Raw genomic sequence first — 18664 nt, forward strand, 5'->3', positions numbered from 1 at the left:
CCTCCAGAGAAAGTAAGTGCTGCTTAAAGTGACAAAAGAAAAGTAGTGCGTACAACTATTGCATTTAAGAAAGAAATAATCGCAAAATATGAAGGAGGTGTGCGAGTGTCTGATCTGGCGAGGGAATACAGCATGGCGAAATCTACAATCAGTACGATATTAAAGAATAAGGAGGCTGTGAAATCTAGTAATGTGACCGTGGGAATGAGAGCAAGTGTCATTGGATAGATATTTTAAGAGAAAAGAACATCCTGTAGCCGAGTCATCCGAAGCTGTCACATTCCGAGCGAGAGTGACGGCAGATGACTCGTCGGAACGTAGTGGAATGTTTGGAATCCCAAAACAGACATGTACTACCCAAGCAGGATGTTTATTCACAAGTCAAAGAAAACACAGCGAGCAAGAAGGCAGGGGGTGATCCGACCCGCTTACTACGGCAAATAGCAAATGGCACACGAGGGTGCAAAATTACGCAATCCCGGAAGATGACATAAATTTACGGGACGCAGGGAAAATATCTCGGACCGGATACACTGATACACTCGCGCATTGAAGGAAGAGTCCAGGCACGGTGGCGAGTTGAGTCAAACATCCGGCATTGGCGAGGTGATCGCGAACCGTATAAATGCCCCGTGTCCGTGATTAGAGAATTGACAGCAGGTGGAGAACGGCCGGGAGAGGCAGACCCTCAACTCGCAAGTGACAGGAGAAAAGAGGTGGTTTCGGTGTTCGAAAAAATCGCTTTTCGAACAGGGTCCTGGAATGAATTATGGTCGAGAACCGAGGTACCACTGTACTGTACTGTGTCGCTTAAACTCCGTTTCACAAGGTGGCGACAATGCACGTATGTGCTTCCCAACCATCAGTCTCAGAAAAGAAGAACTCGCAGGATCGGCGTGAAGCGGAAGCAGAATAGTAGGATGGGTGAAGAAGAAGAAGAAGAAGAAGAAGAAGAAGAAGAAGAAGAAGAAGAAGAAGAAGAAGAAGAAGAAGAAGAAGAAGAAGAAGAAAAAAAAAAAATCCTGGGATCCCCTCCACCCATATTGCGTTCATCAAAACACTTTCATCGACCTTTACGTTCAGGTAAGTCGGAAGACGCTGTTTTTGTGGACAAACTACCAATCCTTTGCAATAATTTTCGTGTTATATGTGCTATGGGGTGGGGGTTTACAACGGTCAAAAGAGTCGATGTCGGAAATTCATACTAGTGGTTTGAGGCTAAAATAATTTCGGGCACTATTGTTGTTTTTCTGTCAGGTGAATCAATCCCTCGACACCTTTGTGGTGCTGACTTTTTACTTGAAATCATTTTGTTTTAAAGCAAATATTTCTTGTCGTCGATTGATTGCCGATCACGTCTTCAAAATTAGGATTCAGACTTGGCCTAATGTCAAAGCTGGTTAGCATTAGCCGTTTTCCGACAGTGATGATGTCCCAACCCCAGCAGCAGTCTCAGTGGTGATGACGAGACTGCTGGCGGACGTTTCTCTGCATGAAAGAACCAAACTTAAACCGGATCACATCTGCCAATTATTGAAAATCTGCCTTAATACTACATATTTTCAATTTCGGGCGAAATTTTATAAACAAATTCATGGTTTTGCTATGGGCTCACCAGTTTCACCCATAGTGGCTAATCTGTACATGGAAGAGATGGAGAAACACAAGCGATTCTCATAAAACAACTAAATCCTTCATTAAACCGGTCTGATGGGGTGAGGTTCACTTTAGCAAAACAGGTTAGGCAACATTCGTAATGCTGATGAGGTGATACCGGTGGGAGTGGGGCAAATAGGCCAGTCGTTAGTCAGGAATGTAGGAACAATCAGTGGGGCCACAGGGAGTAGTCCTCTGCTCCCCCCAACCTGAGAGTGGGGACCTATCATAGCTGTGTCCGGCGCCGCCATGTCCGGACATTAGGGATATATAAATAGGGCCGATATGATCAGTCAGACTTTAGTTCGCTGACGAAGCCTCTTGGATAGGAGGCGAAACGTCCGACACCTTCAAAAAGTACAGATTGGATTGGATTGGATATGCCTTTATTAATCTCACAGTGGAGAAATTTACATTTCACAGCAGCAAAGTGATGAAAGGAATGAAAGTAGAAAAACAAAATACATGTGCTGTTGGAAAGGCAGCCACTCTCGCGGCGCCGTCTTGAAGTCAAAAGAACAAAAAAAAACTAAATAACAAATAATATGACAGCATAGAGACAATATGACAAAACAAAGACACAGAGAGACATTCATTCTTCAGGACTTGCTGTACCCTCTTTGTGATGACATGAATGGGATGGGATGGGATGAATGAGATGACGGCTGAAGAAACCTTCTCATCGATGGACCACTCCTGTACGACTGAGAGCTTACACAGACGTTTTGCATTTCTTGATATGTTAAGGAATTTATATTAATGGCATTTATAAATCTTTTGTTCCAGTCTTGCTGGTAAATGTAAGAAATAATAGTTACCTTTAGGCACGTGCTTAACCAAACCTATCAACATTGTTTCAGCTTTATGGCAATGACTCAAGTCATTCAGACCAACGGCATCCAACCCCTCAGCAAGACCTGGGAGTTGAGCCTCTATGAACTACAGAGAACTCCACAGGTAAAAGGTTTTATCTATTTATCTATTTTATTTGAACTAGATTATCTATTTATTTATCTATTTTCTTGGAATGTAGACACAAGGGGACCCAAGCCAGTGTCTTATTGTGCCGGTCCCAAGACCGGATAAATACTGAGGGTTGTGTCAGGAAGGGCATCCGGCATAAATTTTTGGCAAAAACAAACACGCGAATGAAACCTCCGAATCTCATACTGGATCGGTCGAGTCCCTGGTTAACAACGACCGCTATCAACGCTGTTGACCTACAGCAGGGGTGTCAAACATACGGTCCGTGGGCCGGAACCAGCCCCAAGGAGGTTTGATCAGGCCCGCAGGATAATTTAAAAGTGGAAAAAACGCACAAACGACATGGAATTCATATTTTTAATGAGGTGCAATTCAAGGATTGACAAAGTGGTGCTGTTTAGATCAAACAGCGGTGTTTTTCTTCAACCTCTGTCTTTTTTTTTCAACCGTGGTCTCAACACCCTCAGTAGCCAAAATGTCGTTATCCAAACGGAGAAAAGTTGATGAGTGTAGAATTTTCAGTGTGTGTGTGACCAGACCTGATGCGGACGTGAAGCGGTACAAAGACGAGATTGCAGTATTACTGTGGGAGTTTGAGAAACGTTTTCAGGTATTGGTGAACTTGAGACATAATTTTCAGTTTTTCGCACACCTTTCACAGTTAAAGCTTCTGATCTACTGGTCGAAATCCAGCTAGAAATAATTGATTTGCAATGTGATGGAGATTTGAAGGGCAAATTTGCCGCCGCGAGTCTGGACAAATTTTAGCAGTATTTACTACCAGGCTACCCCAAATTAACAGCGCTGGCTGCCAAAGTTTGTGCATGGTTGGAACAACCTACCTTTGTGAACAAATCTTCTCAGTAATGAATATCAATAAAACAAAAATGCGTTCAAAGCTCACAAACAAGCACTTAAAGGACACCCGACGTCACTTTTTTGTTTCTTAACTGACATCAGAAAAACGTTTTATAGCATCTAAAATACCCAAAACACACAGTATGATATGTTTATTCAAATGCAAAACACCAATAAAAATGACTTAGTGTCCAAAATCTGCAAAAAAAATTGAGCTGTGAATTGGGCATTTTCAGAAAGTCCCGCCCCCAGTTGGTGTCGTCACGCCGAGACGTCTTGCATTGCTGAAGAATCCAAACAATGGCTTCAGATTCGGAGAATATGCTTTCTTGTTACACCTCCAGTTATGAATATGATTCAAATAGTTCTGAAGAGGAAAGCAAACATGTTTGCAATCGATTAAAGAAGTCATTCCGTGTCATTTTGAGGCAACATTGGAGGGGAATCGTTCACCAGAAAAGAGGCACAAAATGGCAACCTCCTGTGGCCACCTCCGTTTCCACAGGCTGATAAATTCCTTGTATGGAGCTTGGACGGCCTCTTCTGGCAGCTTTTGGGTGCAACATGGTTTTCAGACCAAACATATACAGCAAAATACATTGACGTGATGGAAGGACTGCTACAATGTGTCTTTTTTTTTTCGGTTAGGGGCGTTCCTTTAGTGACGTCACGTACGGACTCGTCACCAACTCAAAAACAAGACTTCCTGAATATTCAGAGTGAGTCTTAAAACGTAAAATATAGCTATATGCGGTGGAATCTTCGCTCAGTAGAAGTCATTTGAAGCCATTTTACACATTATGTACACAACTTGTCCGGAGACGTCGGTTGTCCTTTAAAGGACAACCGACATCACTTTTTTGTTTCCTAACTGACATCAGAAAAACGTTTTATAGTATCTAAAATACCCAAAACACGCAGTATGATATTTTTAGTCAAATGCAAAACACCAATAAAAATGACTTAAAGTGTGCTGAAACTGCAAAAAATTGAAACCGGACGTGGCCATTCGGAAGGTCCCGCCCCTTGTTCGTGGTGTCACTCAAGATGTCTTGCCTTGCTCGAGAATCAAAACAATGGCTTCAGATTCGAAGAACATGCTTTCTTGTTACTCATCAGAATCAGAATCATCTTTATTGCCAAGCATGTAGGACACACAAGGAATTTGTTTCCGGTAGAACACGCTGCACTAGTATCGTTGTCAAAAAAACTGCTAAGTGGCACTATACAGTTCCATTTTGGCTACTGTTGAAAGAGTTCAAAGAGTTAATGGCTTGGGGGAAGAAGCTGTTTAAATGTCTGCTGGATTTGGTGCGCATGGATCGGTAGCGCCTGCCTGAGGGGAGTAGCTGGAAAAGGTGGTGGGCAGGGTGCGGAGGGTCCAGTAAGATTTTCCGCGCCCTAGTTTGGATTCTTGCAGTGTGCAAGTCCTCGAGAGTGGGTAGGGCGGTGCCAATGATTTTTCCGCCGTCCTAACTGTCCGTTGAAGTCGGATTTTGTCCATTTTTGTGGCGGCCCCGAACCAAACGGTGATGGAAGAACACAGGATGGATTCGATGACAGCCGTGTAGAAATGTTGCAGCACCTCCTGTGGCAGGCCATGCTTCTTTAGCAGCCTCAGGAAGTACATTCTCTGTTGGGCCTTTTTCAGGATAGAGTTGGTGTTGACCTCCCACTTCATGTCCTGGGAGACTGTGATTCCCAGGAACTTGAAGGTCTCAACGGTTGACACCAGGCAGTTGGATAGTGTGAGGGGTAGCTGTGGTGATGGATGTTTCCTGAAGTCCACCATCATCTCAACTGTCTTGAGCGTGTTCAGCTCCAGGTTGTGACGGCTGCACCAGAGCTCCAGCTGCTCCACTTGTTGTCGGTACGCAGACTCGTCGCCGTCTTTGATGAGACCGATGACCGTGGTGTCGTCTGCGAACTTTATGAATTTGACAGCTGGGTGCGTTGAGGTGCAGTCGTTCGTGTAGAGAGAGAAGAGCAATGGAGAGAGGACGCATCCCTGCGGGGCTCCAGTGCTCGTGGTTCGTGTCGTGGATGATATATTTCCCAGTCTGACCTGTTGTGTCCGTCCTGTCAGGAAGCTGAGGGTCCACTGGCAGATCGTGGCGGACACACCAAGCTGGAGAAGTTTGGGGATGAGGAGTTCTGGGATGATGGTATTGAACGCAGAGCTGTAGTCCACAAACAGGATCCTTGCGTAGGTTCCTGTGTTGTCAAGGTGGTCAAGGATGTGGTGCAGTCCGATGTTGACTGCATCCTCCACAGACCTGTTTGCCCGGTAGGCAAACTGAAGAGGATCTAGCAGAGGTCCGGTGATGTTCTTTAGGTGGTTCAGCACGAGGCGTTCAAAGGACTTCATGACCACAGACGTCAGAGCGACAGGTCTATAGTCGTTCAATCCCAAGGGTGCTGGTTTCTTTGGAACTGGGACGATAGTAGACTGTTTGAAGCAGGATGGGACTTCACACTGCTCCAGGGATCTGTTGAAGATTTGTGTGAAGACCGGAGCCAGCTGGTCAGCGCAGACTCTCAGGCAGGAGGGGGACACTCTGTCAGGTCCTGCAGCTTTCTTGATCTTTTGCTGCTTGAAGAGCCGTCTAACGTCCAGTTCGTGGATCTGTAGGGCAGAGGGCGGAGATACGGTAGTTTCTGGTAATGGTGGGCAGACCGGGGAAATGGTGGTGTCCTTTTCAAATCGGCAAAAGTATGTATTTAACTCATCAGCCATACCATTGTTGTACACTGCTTGGGGGGAAGGTAAACGATAATTTGTTATTGCTTTCAGGCCATTCCACACCGATGCAGAGTCGTTTGCGGAGAACTGTTTGTTAAGCCTCTCCGCATAACTTTTCTTTGCGATGTTAATTTCCTTCGTCAGCCTGTTTCGGGCGAGTTTGTAAACTGCTCGATCGCCGCTTTTAAATGCGGATTCTTTCTCTTTCCTAAGCTGCCTGAGTTTGGGAGTGAACCATGGCTTGTTGTTGTTGAATGAGCGGAAGGACTTTGTTGGTACACACATGTCCTCACAGAAACTGATGTATGATGTTACAGTGTCTGTGGATTCATCCAATGTGCCCGTTGAAGTTTCAAAGACGCTCCAATCAGTGCAGTCTAAGCATTCTTGTAGCGATAACTTTGCTTCATCTGTCCATGTTTTAACTGTCTTGACTACCGGTTTTACACATTTGAGTTTCTGTTTGTATGTGGGAATTAAGTGGATTAAATAGTGGTCAGAAAGACCCAATGCTGCATGCGCAACAGACCGGTATGCGCCTTTGAGTGCTGTGTAACAATGATCTAGAATGTTTTCTCCTCTGGTGAAACAGTCAATATGCTGCTTATATTTGGGAAGTTCACGGTTCAAACGTGTTTGATTAAAATCGCCCAAAATGATCAGGGGTGATTCTGGATATTTTAGTTCGAGATGGTTTACATGGTCCGCTAGCGTTTGTATACACGCGTTAGCATTAGCTTGTGGCGCGATGTACACGGCAACGAGAATAAAGGAAGCGAACTCACGTGGCGAGTAGAATGGCTTGCAGTTGAGAGACAGCGATTCCAAACCAGGGCTGCAGTGTGCGTCGAGCATCGTGACATCGGTGCACCATTCTTCTCATTCAGTTATGAATATGATTCAAATAGTTCTGAAGAGGAAAGCATACATGTTTTCAATCGATTGAAGAATTTATTCAGTGTCATTTTGAGGCGACAAGGGGTGGGGGGAATGTCGTACCCAAAAAAGGCAGAAGATGGCGACAAAGCTCTGTGTGGAAATTGGCTCAAAATTGTTGTCACAACACACAAGGATTCACCATCGTGTTACTTGTTTTCCTTCTAATTTCGCCATCAACACGAAGTTTTCAGACCAAACAAAGTACTGCAAAATGCATTGACGTGATTAAAGGACTGATACAGTGTGTCCTTTCTCGGTCAGGGGCCTTCCTTCAGTGACGTGACGTGAGGACTCGTCACCAACGGACAACCGACGTCTCCGGACAAGTTGTGTCCATAATTTGTAAAATGGCTTCAAATGACTTCTACTGGGCGTATTTTAAAAAGATTCCACCGCATATAGATGATGATGTTAGACAGGAATCTCCTTGAACCATGATGTTTTCAGATGACATTGTAATCTGTAGGGAGAACGGGGAACAGGTGGTGGAGAAACTAGAGATGTGGAGGTATGCCCTGGAAAGGAGAGGAATGAAGATCAGTCGGAGCAAGACGGAATATATGTGTGTGAATGTGAGGAATCCAAGTGCAAGAGTGATGCTACAGGGAGAAGAGATAAAGAAGGTGGAGGATTTTACGTACTTGGGGTCAACTGTCCAGAGCAATGGAGAGTGGAAAAGAGGTGAAGAAGTGTGTCAAGGCAGGCTGGAACGGCTGGAGGAAAATGTCAGGTGTGATGTGTGATAGAAGGGTTTCAGCTTGGATGAAAGCAAAAGTGTATAAAACAGTGGTGAGACCAGCCATGATGTTTGGACTGGAGACAGTGCTACTGAAGAAAAGACAGGAAGCAGAGCTGGAGGTAGCAGAGCTGAAGCTGTTGAGGTTTTCTTTGGGAGTGACCAGGTTGGATAGGATCAGGAATGAGTATCGCAGAGGTATAACTCATATTAGAGGTTTTGGAGAGAAAGTCAGAGAGGCGAGACTGAGATGGTTTGCACATTTCCAGAGGAGAGAGAGTGAATATATTGGAAGAAGGATGCTGAGTCTTGAACTACCAGGCAGGAGGCCAAGAAGAAGACCAAAGAGGAGGTTTATGAATGTTGTGAAAGAGAGCATGAAGGTAGCTGCTGTGAGAGAAGAAGATGAAAAAAAAACAGGGTTAAATGGAGGACACTGATTCGCTGTGGCGACCCCTTAATGGTCAACCGACACCATTTTTTTATTTCCTAACTGACATCAAAAAAACGTTTTATGGCATCTAAAATACCCAAAACATGCAGGCTGTTATTTTTAGTCAAATGCAAAACACTTGTATGTCTAAAAACTACTTCAAATTGAACCCGGAAGTGGCCAGTTTCAGAAGGTCCCGTCTTGCCTTGCTCGAGAATCAAAACAATGGTTTCAGATTCGGAGAACATGCTTTCTTGTTATTCATCCAGTTATGTATATGATTCAAATAGTTCTGAAGAGAAAAGCATAAATGTTTGCAATCGATTAAAGAAGTCATTCTGTGTCATTTTGAGGCATCTGGACTGAAACGTAGCACCCAAGAAAGGCAGAAGATGGCGACAAAGCTCCGTGAAAATGGCCTGAGAATTTTTGTCAGCGAATATCAAATAGTTGTTCGGTACAACACACAACGACACACAGCCATGAACGCGGATCAACACGAAGTTTTCAGACCAAAGTACCACAAAATGCATTGACGTGATGAAAGGACTGCTACAGTGTGTGCTTTCTCAGTCAGGGGCGTTCCGTCCGTGACGTGACGTCAGGACTCTTCACCAACTCAAAAACAAGACTTCCGGAATATTCAGCGCAAATCTTAAAACGTAAAATATAGCTCTATGCGGTGGAATCTTTGTAAAATACGCTCAGTAGAAGTCATTTGAAGCGATTTTACAAATTATGGACACAACTTGTCGCGTCGGTTGTCCTTCAAAGGACAACCGACGCGACCCCACGTGACGTCACATTTGGAACACCCCTGACCGAGAAAGCGGCACACAATGCATTTTGCGGTACTTTGGTCTGAAAACTTCGTGTTGATCCGCGTTGATGGCGAAATTAGAAGGAAAACACATAAATAACGCAATGGTGAGTCGTGTGTTGCACCAAGACTACTATTTGATACTAGCTGACACAAATTCCCAGCAGACAAATCAGCCCATTTCCAACGGAGCTTTGCCGCTGCCATCTTTTGCATTTTCTGGGACACTACATGCGGTCCTTGACAGCTCGAATTGATATGGGATTAACATTTATGCTTTCCTCTTCAGAACTATCCATCCATCCATTTTCCGTACCGCTTATTCCTCATTAGGGTCGCGGGGGGTGCTGGCGCCAATCCCAGCTGTCTTCGGGCATGAGGCGGCGGACACCCTGAATTGGTTGCCAGCCAATCGCAGGGCAGACAAGGACAAGTCACTCACACACTCACACCTAGGGACAATTTGGAGTCTTCAATCTGCCTGCCATGCATGTTTTTGGAATGTGGGAGGAAACCGGAGGGCCCAGAGAAAACCCACGCGGGCCTGGGGAGAACATGCAAACTCCACACAGGGAGGTCGGAGCGGGACGTGAACTGGCGACCTCTGCACTGCGAAGTCGGTGTGCTAACTAACCACTTGACTACCGGGCCGCCTCTTCAGAACTATTTGAATCATATTCCTAACTGGATGAGTAACAAGAAAGCATCTTCTCAGAATCTGAAGCCATTGTTTTGATTCTCGAGCAAGGCAAGAAGACGTCGTGGCGTGACGTCACGAACAAGGAAGGGTCTTCTCAAAACTGACATTTCCGGTTTCATTTTGAAGTCGTTTTTGGACATTTTAAGTAATTTTTATTGGTGTTTTGCATTTGACTAAAAATATCAGCCAGCGTGTTTTGGGTATTTTAGATGCTCTAAAACGTATTTCTGATGTCAGTTAGGAAACCAAAAAATGGTGTCGGTTGTCCTTTAAGGGAAAAGCCAAAAGGAAAACATTTATCGATTTCATTGGACTAAATATTTGAATTCTAATCCTAAAACTAACTTGTAACATGTAAAAGGCATTTGTATGTTTGAATTTTTAACTTTATTTATTTTTTTTTTTTTTGTTACAGGAAGCTATAACAGATGGCTTGGAGATTGCAGTTTCACCCAGATCATTACACAGTGAATTAATGTGTCCCATTTGCCTGGATATGCTGAAAAACACAATGACAACCAAAGAATGCCTGCACCGTTTCTGTGCCGAGTGTATTATCACAGCTTTACGATCTGGGTATGTATGGATAAGATTATATTTTATTTGTGTTTCTCATTCAATGTACAGTTAATCCTTGCTGTTAGTGCAAGGTAATTTTCTATCCCAATAACATTATAGATAGACTCGTATTTTTCCTGAAAAGTGCCAGCAGTGCTTTAGCTCTGCTGTCTCAGTTGTTCCTGAGAGGTACCACTTACATTAAGAAATGCCCTGCCATACTTATTTGTCATGTCTTTTTATGATGATACTAGTGCAGTGTGTCCTACCAGAGACAAATTCCTTGTGTGGTCTACATACTTGGCCAATAAATATTATTCTGAACTTAATGGCATTTTTATTGACCTTTTCCTCATTTGTTCATAAAATACATATTTAGCATGGAGCACAGTAAAATGATAGCACTCATGCATGCTTGTTTGGTTTTATAAAAAAATAATGATTCATTTGACAATTGATTATTTGTCAATTAATCCATGCTCCATCTTTTGTGATTTTGTTTAACATAACCGATTTATTTTATTTATACTGTGATATTTGTTATTTTAGCAATAAAGAATGTCCGACATGTCGCAAGAAGTTGGTTTCCAAGAGGTCGCTGCGTCCGGACCCAAATTTTGATGCTCTGATAAGTAAGTTTACATGTTTTGTTTGTGGACTTTACATAAATAGTGGTAAAGTTGTGTGAAATTCAATGCACCCAATACGTTGTGCGAATACTACATTGAAAGTTAGCCATCATTGTGATACCTTGGCTTCTGAACTTAATTGGTTCCCAGAAAGTTCCAAACATTAATTTCCCATGGAAACAATTAAAATGAGAATAATCATTTCCCGGATCCCAATAAAACAGATTTCCACTAAATAAGCCTCCGGACAAGTTGTGTCCATAATTTGTAAAATGGCTTCAAATGACTTCAACTGAGCGTATTTTACAAAGATTCCACCGCATATAGCTATATTTTATGTTTTAAAACTCGCGCTGAATATTCAGAAAGTCTTGTTTTTGAGTTGGTGACAAGTCCGTACGTGACGTCACTGAAGGAACGCCCCTGACCGAAAAAAAGACACAGTAGCAGTCCTTCCATCACGTCAATGTATTTTGCTGTACTTGTTTGGTCTGAAAACCTCGTGTTGCACCCAAAACCCGCCAGAATAGGGCGGCCAAGCTCCATATAAGGAATTTATCAGCCTGTGGAAACGCAATACACTGTAATGTCTACAAGAGGTCGCCATTTTCTTCTGCCTCTTTTTGGGTGAGACATTCACCCCCAATGTTGCCTCAAAATGGCACGGAATAAATTATTTAATCGATTGCAAACATGTATGCTTTCCTCTTCAGAACTAGTTGAATCATATTCATAACTGGATGTGTAACAAGAAAGCATTTTCTCTGAATCTGAAACCATTGTTTTGATTCTCCAGCAATGCAAGACGTCTTGGCGTGACGTCACGAACTGGGGGCGGGACTTTCTGAAAATGCCCAATTCGCAGCTCAATTTTTTGCAGATTTTGGACACTTTAAGTCATTTTTATTGGTGTTTTGCATTTGAATAAAAATATCATACTGAGTGTTTTGGGTATTTTAGATGCTCTAAAACGTTTTTCTGATGTCAGTTAGGAAACAAAAAAGTGACGTCGGTTGTCCTTTAAAACTACACAAAATATACCTTATTTTATTTATGTATAATAAATGTGCTATGGTATAGTAATAAAATAAACTGTACTAAATAATAAAGTCGTTTGATTTACGTTTGTGATGGTCGTTGATGGCTTGATGTAATGGAGTGGGGGGAGGTAGGAGGAAAAGCCACATTCCATCCGGGCTGTAGGAAGGAGGGTTAGCCTATCTTTCATAGGCTTATGTCGCACCACCTCCCACCCCCGTCACTGCTGCCTGTGTACTGCTGCGTGTGTTCCCTACCTTCCTCTACCACGGATCTTGACCAATCACGTGTGGCTTTAACATAAGACTGGGGCGGGTAAGAGAGGACTAAAAAAGTCGGCTGCCATTTCCAGCTCCTTGTTAGGAGCTCCAATAACCATCTTGTTCACGAACGACACATCACTCATTGTGGCGATCCGTGTGTTTCCCGAAAAATAGTTTGTATGCTAAGATTATATTATCGCGAATTTAACGTTCGTAAGGTGAAAAGTTCATTAGCTAAAGCAGCGTTCGTAAGCCGAGGTGTCAGTGTATTTGCTCTTCATCACTCTTACTTCCAAAAAAGATAGTGACTAAAACCGTGTTTGACATGAGGCCTTTTCATGATTTAATTGTGGGTCACGAAAAACAATTTGCGGTGCACCTGCCAGAGCCACCACAAACACCGGTAGACGAGAGGACGTCCTCCCTCTGCCTTCGGGTGGTGTTGGGGGGTCCTCACAGTTTGTGCATATGCACCCAACAGCAGCTCAGCATACCCACCCCTTTTGGAGTCTTTATGTCGGAGACTGCTCCTTCTGGAGACTCCCTTGTTTTGCTGGGGGACTTCAAAGGTGCTTATAAATACAATGTAAATGTAAAAAAAACGCTCACATATTCAATGACGGTGAAACTTGGAAGGGCGTGATTGGTAGCAACGCAGGTAAATCTTTCACCGAAGGTGTCTGGAAGACCGATGGAAGCATTTCAAGTGAGGCAATCAAGTGAGGCAATCAGAAAATAAATTTGACAGCCTCCACAGTTCACATCAGATGTCAGTGAAATGTAGGGGACTGGAGTGTCTCAAAAGTGTTTATTTATTCCTTTGTTATATATTAACAAACAAGGAAATCACAATATAAATTCACTCTGCCTGTTCTTGGATTTGTACCTGTTAGCAAACCCATCCTCACAGCATCGTACAAAGTTGCTGACCTGCTCGCAAAGCAGGGCAAGCCACACACTATTGGTGAAACACTGGTGAAACCAGCTGCGTTAAAGATAGCGAATCTGATACTCGAAACAGTGGCCGAAGGTAAATTATCCCAAATTCCCCCTTCAAAGGATACCGTCAGTGACAGAATAGAAGACATGAGTAAAGACATCTTGGCTCAAGTAGTCGCGGAACTGATTTTAAGCCCGGCAAAATTCAGTCTTCAACTCGACGAAACCACAGACGTTGCTGTTCTAAGCCAATTTGCTGTTTTTGTGCGCTACGTGAAAGACGACATGATAAAAGAAGAGTTTTTACTTTGTAAGCCCCTTACAACAACAACGAAGGCAGCAGATGTGAAGAAGAATCATTGAAATTCAGCGTAGCCAGGCTCAACAGCAACTCTTCAAAACAACAACGTTCTCAACGTTTTGGTGTCAACAAATGAACAAGTATACAGTTGTTGCCAAGAAAGCCCTGGATTTTTTGATACCATTTGTTCCAACATATCTCTGTGAGCAATCCTTTTCAACGATGCTGGACATAAAATCGAAGAGAAGGAACAGACTTTGCTGTGACAATGACATGTGAGTGGCACTTGCCAAGGTGAAGCCACACATATCTGAACTGGTCTCTCAAAGGCAACAGCAGAAGTCACACTGATTTTAATATATGTAAAAAATAACATTTATTTTTTTTTAACACGAGGGGTTCGGTGAATGCGCATATGAAACTGGTGGGGTTCCATAGCTCCAACAAGGTTAAGAACCACTGCTCTTGTCTATGGAGAGAGAAGAAACTTCCAGAAGGACAACCATCTGTGCAGCAATCCACCAATCAGGCCTGTATGTGGCCCGAGTGGCCAGGCAGAAGCCACTTAGTAAAAGGCACGATGCAGCCTGACTGGAGTTTGCCAAAGGGCACCTGAAGGACCCTCAAACCATGAGAAACAAAATTCTCTGGTCTGATGAGACAAAGACTGAACATTTTGGCATAAATGCCCAGACTTCAATCCCATTGAACATCTTTGGAGAGATCTGAAAATGGCTTTGCACCAACAGTCACCATCCAACCTGATGGCGCTTGAGAGATGCTGTAAAGAGGAATGGGAAGAACTGCCCAAAAATAGGTGTGCCAAACTTGTAGCAAGCTGTAATTGCTGCCAAAGATGCTTCAACAAAGTATTAAGAAAACATTCTGAATACTTGTGCATATATGATTTCTGTTTTCTTTTCTTTTAATATATTTTATAAAATCACAACAAGACTTCTGTCATGGTGTCAAAAAAAAGTGAATATATTCCTTTTTCAATAGAGCTGTGACATAAGAAAATGCGGGTGAAGTGAAGCGTTCTGAATCCTTTCCAGACTCACTGTATGTATGTATTGGCAAGGAGCTGGCAGGCGTTTGTGGGCTTGAACAAACCCTGTCGTGAATGTTCATTTTTTTTACGATCAACAAAATGTTTTCCCCTCAGTGGGATGCATGCTTAAGTTATTCGCTGCCATTCCAAAATGTATTCGTGAATTTCAAAGAGTGACGTTGAGCGCCATTCCCGAATTTGTTTGGCTTTTGGTTTTTCTTGCGGGGGGGTGGCAATAAAGCGCTTGTCACACCTCTGTCAATGTTTTTCCCTTCCACAAGGGGGCAGCATTTGCCTTCTGCCCTTAGGGCTTTGTTACAGCTTCAGCTGTTTTTGAAGCGCTATGAATCAATACGTATTGTGTTATATATTGTGACGGCCGCCCCCATTTCAAGGTCAGCTAACTCCAGACCCATTTAACTATTTTTTTTCTGATGAAAGAAGAGAGTTTAAGGTTTCTTACGCTGAATTTTATGCTTATGTAGTCCTAAAACTCAATATTCTATGGGTCCTGTAATTTGAGTGAAAATGACAAATCCTGGCACTATAATGGACACGTTTTTGCACCTCGTCTAGTAGTCACTAAGTTTAACAAAGGGGAAAAGACTATTTTTTTCTGTCATTTATTCCATCAGGTAAAATTTACCCAAGCCGGGATGAGTATGAAGCACACCAGGAAAGAGTGTTGGCCCGCATTAGTAAACACAACAACCAGCAAGCACTGTCTCACAGCATAGAAGAAGGACTGAAGATCCAGGCTATGACCAGGTAAGCCATCTTTTTAACCTGCTTTCATCACATACAGCGGCTTGAAAAAGTATTCACATTGTCACATTCTGACCACAATCATAAATATATTTTATTGCCATTTTATGTGAAAGCCCAACACAACACAAAGTGGTTCACAATTGTGAAGTTCAAGGTGTTGAGTTGGGTTGGATTGGATTTACGTTTATTCATCTCACAGTCGAGAAATTTACATTTCACAGCAGCAGTGAAGAAAGGAAAGAAAGAAGTAGAAAAACAAAATACAGGAGCTGCTGGGAAGGCAGCCACTCTCGCGGTGCCATCTTAAATTCAAAAGAACAATTATACATGACTTAAAATGTTTTTAGACATAAACTTGGCAGCTGGAAAGACTTTACAGAAAGACCAGCCTCACCACCCACCAGGACATGTACACAGCCCACCTCACCCACTACAAGGACTCTATCACATGCGCAAAATCACAATACTATTCTGGACTGATGCTAACACTGGGAATCCACGGACTCTGTTTTCCCTGTACACCAAAATCATTCAACCGCCTATCTCTCTCCCCCCACACTTTCACTCCCCACCCCACACCTGCAACGCACTACTTCTGTTTTTCACTGAAAAGATCAACAAGATCCACCAGCACCTCGGCTCCTCTGTATCCCCCCTCCCCCCCCCCCAACCTTCCTACTCCCTATCAACTGCTGTCATCTTTTGAACTCCCTCATCCCTCCTTACTTTCTGACCTCATCACCAAGTCCAAGAATTCCACCTGTCAACTTGACCCCCTCCCTACTGTCCTCATCAAATCTTGTCTACCCGTTCTCCTCCCTTTTATTTCAGCTATTATTCACTCCTCATTGTCCACTGGAATTGTTCCTGTCCCTCTCAAAACCGCAGCTGTAACGCCAATCCTGAAAAAACTTGGTTCAGATCCCAATGATTTCAATAACTTGCGTCCAATTTCGCATCTTCCATTTATCGCTAAAATTCTCGAAAAAACCATCGCCTGCTCCACTCTCACCTCACTCACAAAAAAAAAAACCTCTACGAACAATTCCAGTCTGGTTTCCGTCCCCGCCACAGCACTGAATCAGCCCTCATAAAAATCACAAATAACCTTCTCATAGCAGCAGATACCGGCTCCCTCTCTATTCTCATCCTTCTTGATCTATCTGCGGCTTTTGACACCATTTCTCACCCCATCCTGCTCAACCGACTCTCCACTCTAGGCGTGACACACACCCCACTTAGTTGGTTTCACTCCTACCTCACTGGCCCCTCACAGTTTATCCAAATTACCTCATTCACTTCACGGTCCTCCCCTGTGTCTTCTGGTGTGCCCCAAGGGTCTGTTCTGGGGCCCCTTCTCTTTATTATATACCTTCTTCCCCTTAGTGATATCTTCCGCAAATTTGGCATTCATTTTCACTGCTTCGCGGATGACACCCAGCTCTACCTCTCCAGTAAACCCGACGCCTCTCTTCCACCTACATCCCTTACACTTTGCCTCTCAGAAATCAAATCCTGGTTTTCTCATAACTTTCTCAAACTAAACAGCGAAAAAAACTGAACTTCTCCTTGTCGGTACAAAATCCACCCTTCACAAAGCAGTTTCTCTCTCACCATTGACAATTCCACCGTGTCCCCCGCCCTTCAGGTTAAGAGCCTGGGTGTCATCCTCTATAGCACACTATCTTTTCACTCCCATATAAATAACATAACCCGGTCTGCATATTTTCACCTCCGCAATATCAATCGTCTCCGTCCCTCTCTCACCCCTCACACAACTGCTATCCTCGTCCACAGTCTCGTCACCTCCCGTATCGATTATTATAATTCACTTCTTTTCGGGGTCAATGAAAAATGTCTCCATAAATTCCTCAGCCCGGATCATCACAAAAAAAACCCTCCTTTCACCACATCACCCCTGTCCTCCATCGTCTCCACTGGCTCCCTGTTAAACTCTGTATTACATTTAAAGCCATCCATAACCTTGCCCCCCCCCTATCTGTCTGACCTAATTCAGTTCTCCGTTCCTTCTCGGGCCCTCAGATCCTCTTCCTCCCTCCACCTCTACATGCCCTCTGCCCGTCTCACAACGATGGGGTGCAGAGCTTTCAGCCGCTCCGCTCCTAAACTCTGGAACTCACTTCCACCCAACATCCGCAACATTGACTCCCTTCCTACTTTCAAATCTCACCTGAAAACCCACCTGTTTAAACTTGCTTTCGTGGTCTAATCTATTCTGCTGTTTTATTATTTATTGTTTTATGCATGATTTTACTATTTTGTGTATTGTCTTTGTTGTAAAGTGTCCTTGGGTGTTCAGAAAGGCACTTGTAAATTAAATGTATTATTATTATTATTATTATTATTATTATTAACAAACTGAAAAATGGGGTGTGCAAAAGTATTCAGCTCCCTTTCTCCGAGTGCAACTCGTTGCCTTCAGAGGTTTTCTGATGATTGCTGAATGATCAGCTGTTTACCTAATGATCAAATGGAGTCTACCAGTGTGTAACCTCACCTTAGTGTATAGTGAGAAAAAAAATATTTTAACACCCTATTTTTCTATTTCCTCACTTAGAAATCATGGAGGCGTCTGAAATTTTCACTTTAGGTGCATGTCCACTGTTAAAGCGATAAACTAAAAAGAAAAATCCATAAATCCATGATTTTTTTTTTACAATCGGGTTCAGTTCTGGAGACTGGCAGGGCCATGCTAGAACCTTTATATGCTTCTAAAGGAGCCACTCCGTTTTTTTCCTGGCTGTGTGCTTCGATTGTTGTCGTGTTGGAAGACCCAGCCACGGCCCATCTTCTGCTCTGACTGAGGGAAGTAGGTTGTTCCCCAAAATCTCACAATACACGGCCCCAGTCATCCTCTCTGTAATGCAGTGCACTTCTCCTGTCCCGTGTGCAGGAAAAACACCCCCAAAGCATGATCCTACCACCCCCATACTTCACAGTAGGGATGGTGTTCTTCGGATTGTATTCTTCATTCTTCTTCCTCCAAACACGCTTTGTAGGATTATGACCGAAAAGTTCTATTTTGGTCTCATCTGACCACAAAACTTACTCTCGTGACTCCTCTGTATTATCCAAATGGTCATATTCAAACTTAAGACAAGCCTTGACATGTGCTGGTTTAAGTAGGGTAACCATGTGAGCTATGCAAGATTTCAAATCATGACGTCTTACTGTATTACCTACAGTAACCTTGGAAACGATGGTCCCAACTCTTTTCAGGTCATTGA

At 43.3% G+C, this 18664-nt stretch overlaps 1 protein-coding gene across 1 annotated transcript in view; it reads left to right on the top strand.

Annotated features, from left to right (window-relative positions):
• The first annotated feature begins 1020 nt into the window (after positions 1-1020).
• rnf2 (ring finger protein 2) overlaps positions 1021-18664 on the top strand; it is a 32180-nt gene continuing 14536 nt past the window's right edge. Inside the window, exons 1-5 of the mRNA XM_089007485.1 lie at positions 1021-1083; positions 2517-2613; positions 10285-10445; positions 10977-11059; positions 15284-15416. Of these exons, the coding sequence (XP_088863611.1) occupies positions 2521-2613; positions 10285-10445; positions 10977-11059; positions 15284-15416 (470 nt within the window). The 5' untranslated portion in view covers positions 1021-1083; positions 2517-2520. The remainder of the gene's footprint in view (positions 1084-2516; positions 2614-10284; positions 10446-10976; positions 11060-15283; positions 15417-18664) is intronic.

Source organism: Hippocampus bargibanti, linkage group LG11 (assembly GCF_051943395.1).
Source record: "Hippocampus bargibanti isolate YZ-2025 linkage group LG11, ASM5194339v1, whole genome shotgun sequence".
Taxonomy (NCBI): Eukaryota; Metazoa; Chordata; class Actinopteri; order Syngnathiformes; family Syngnathidae; genus Hippocampus; species Hippocampus bargibanti.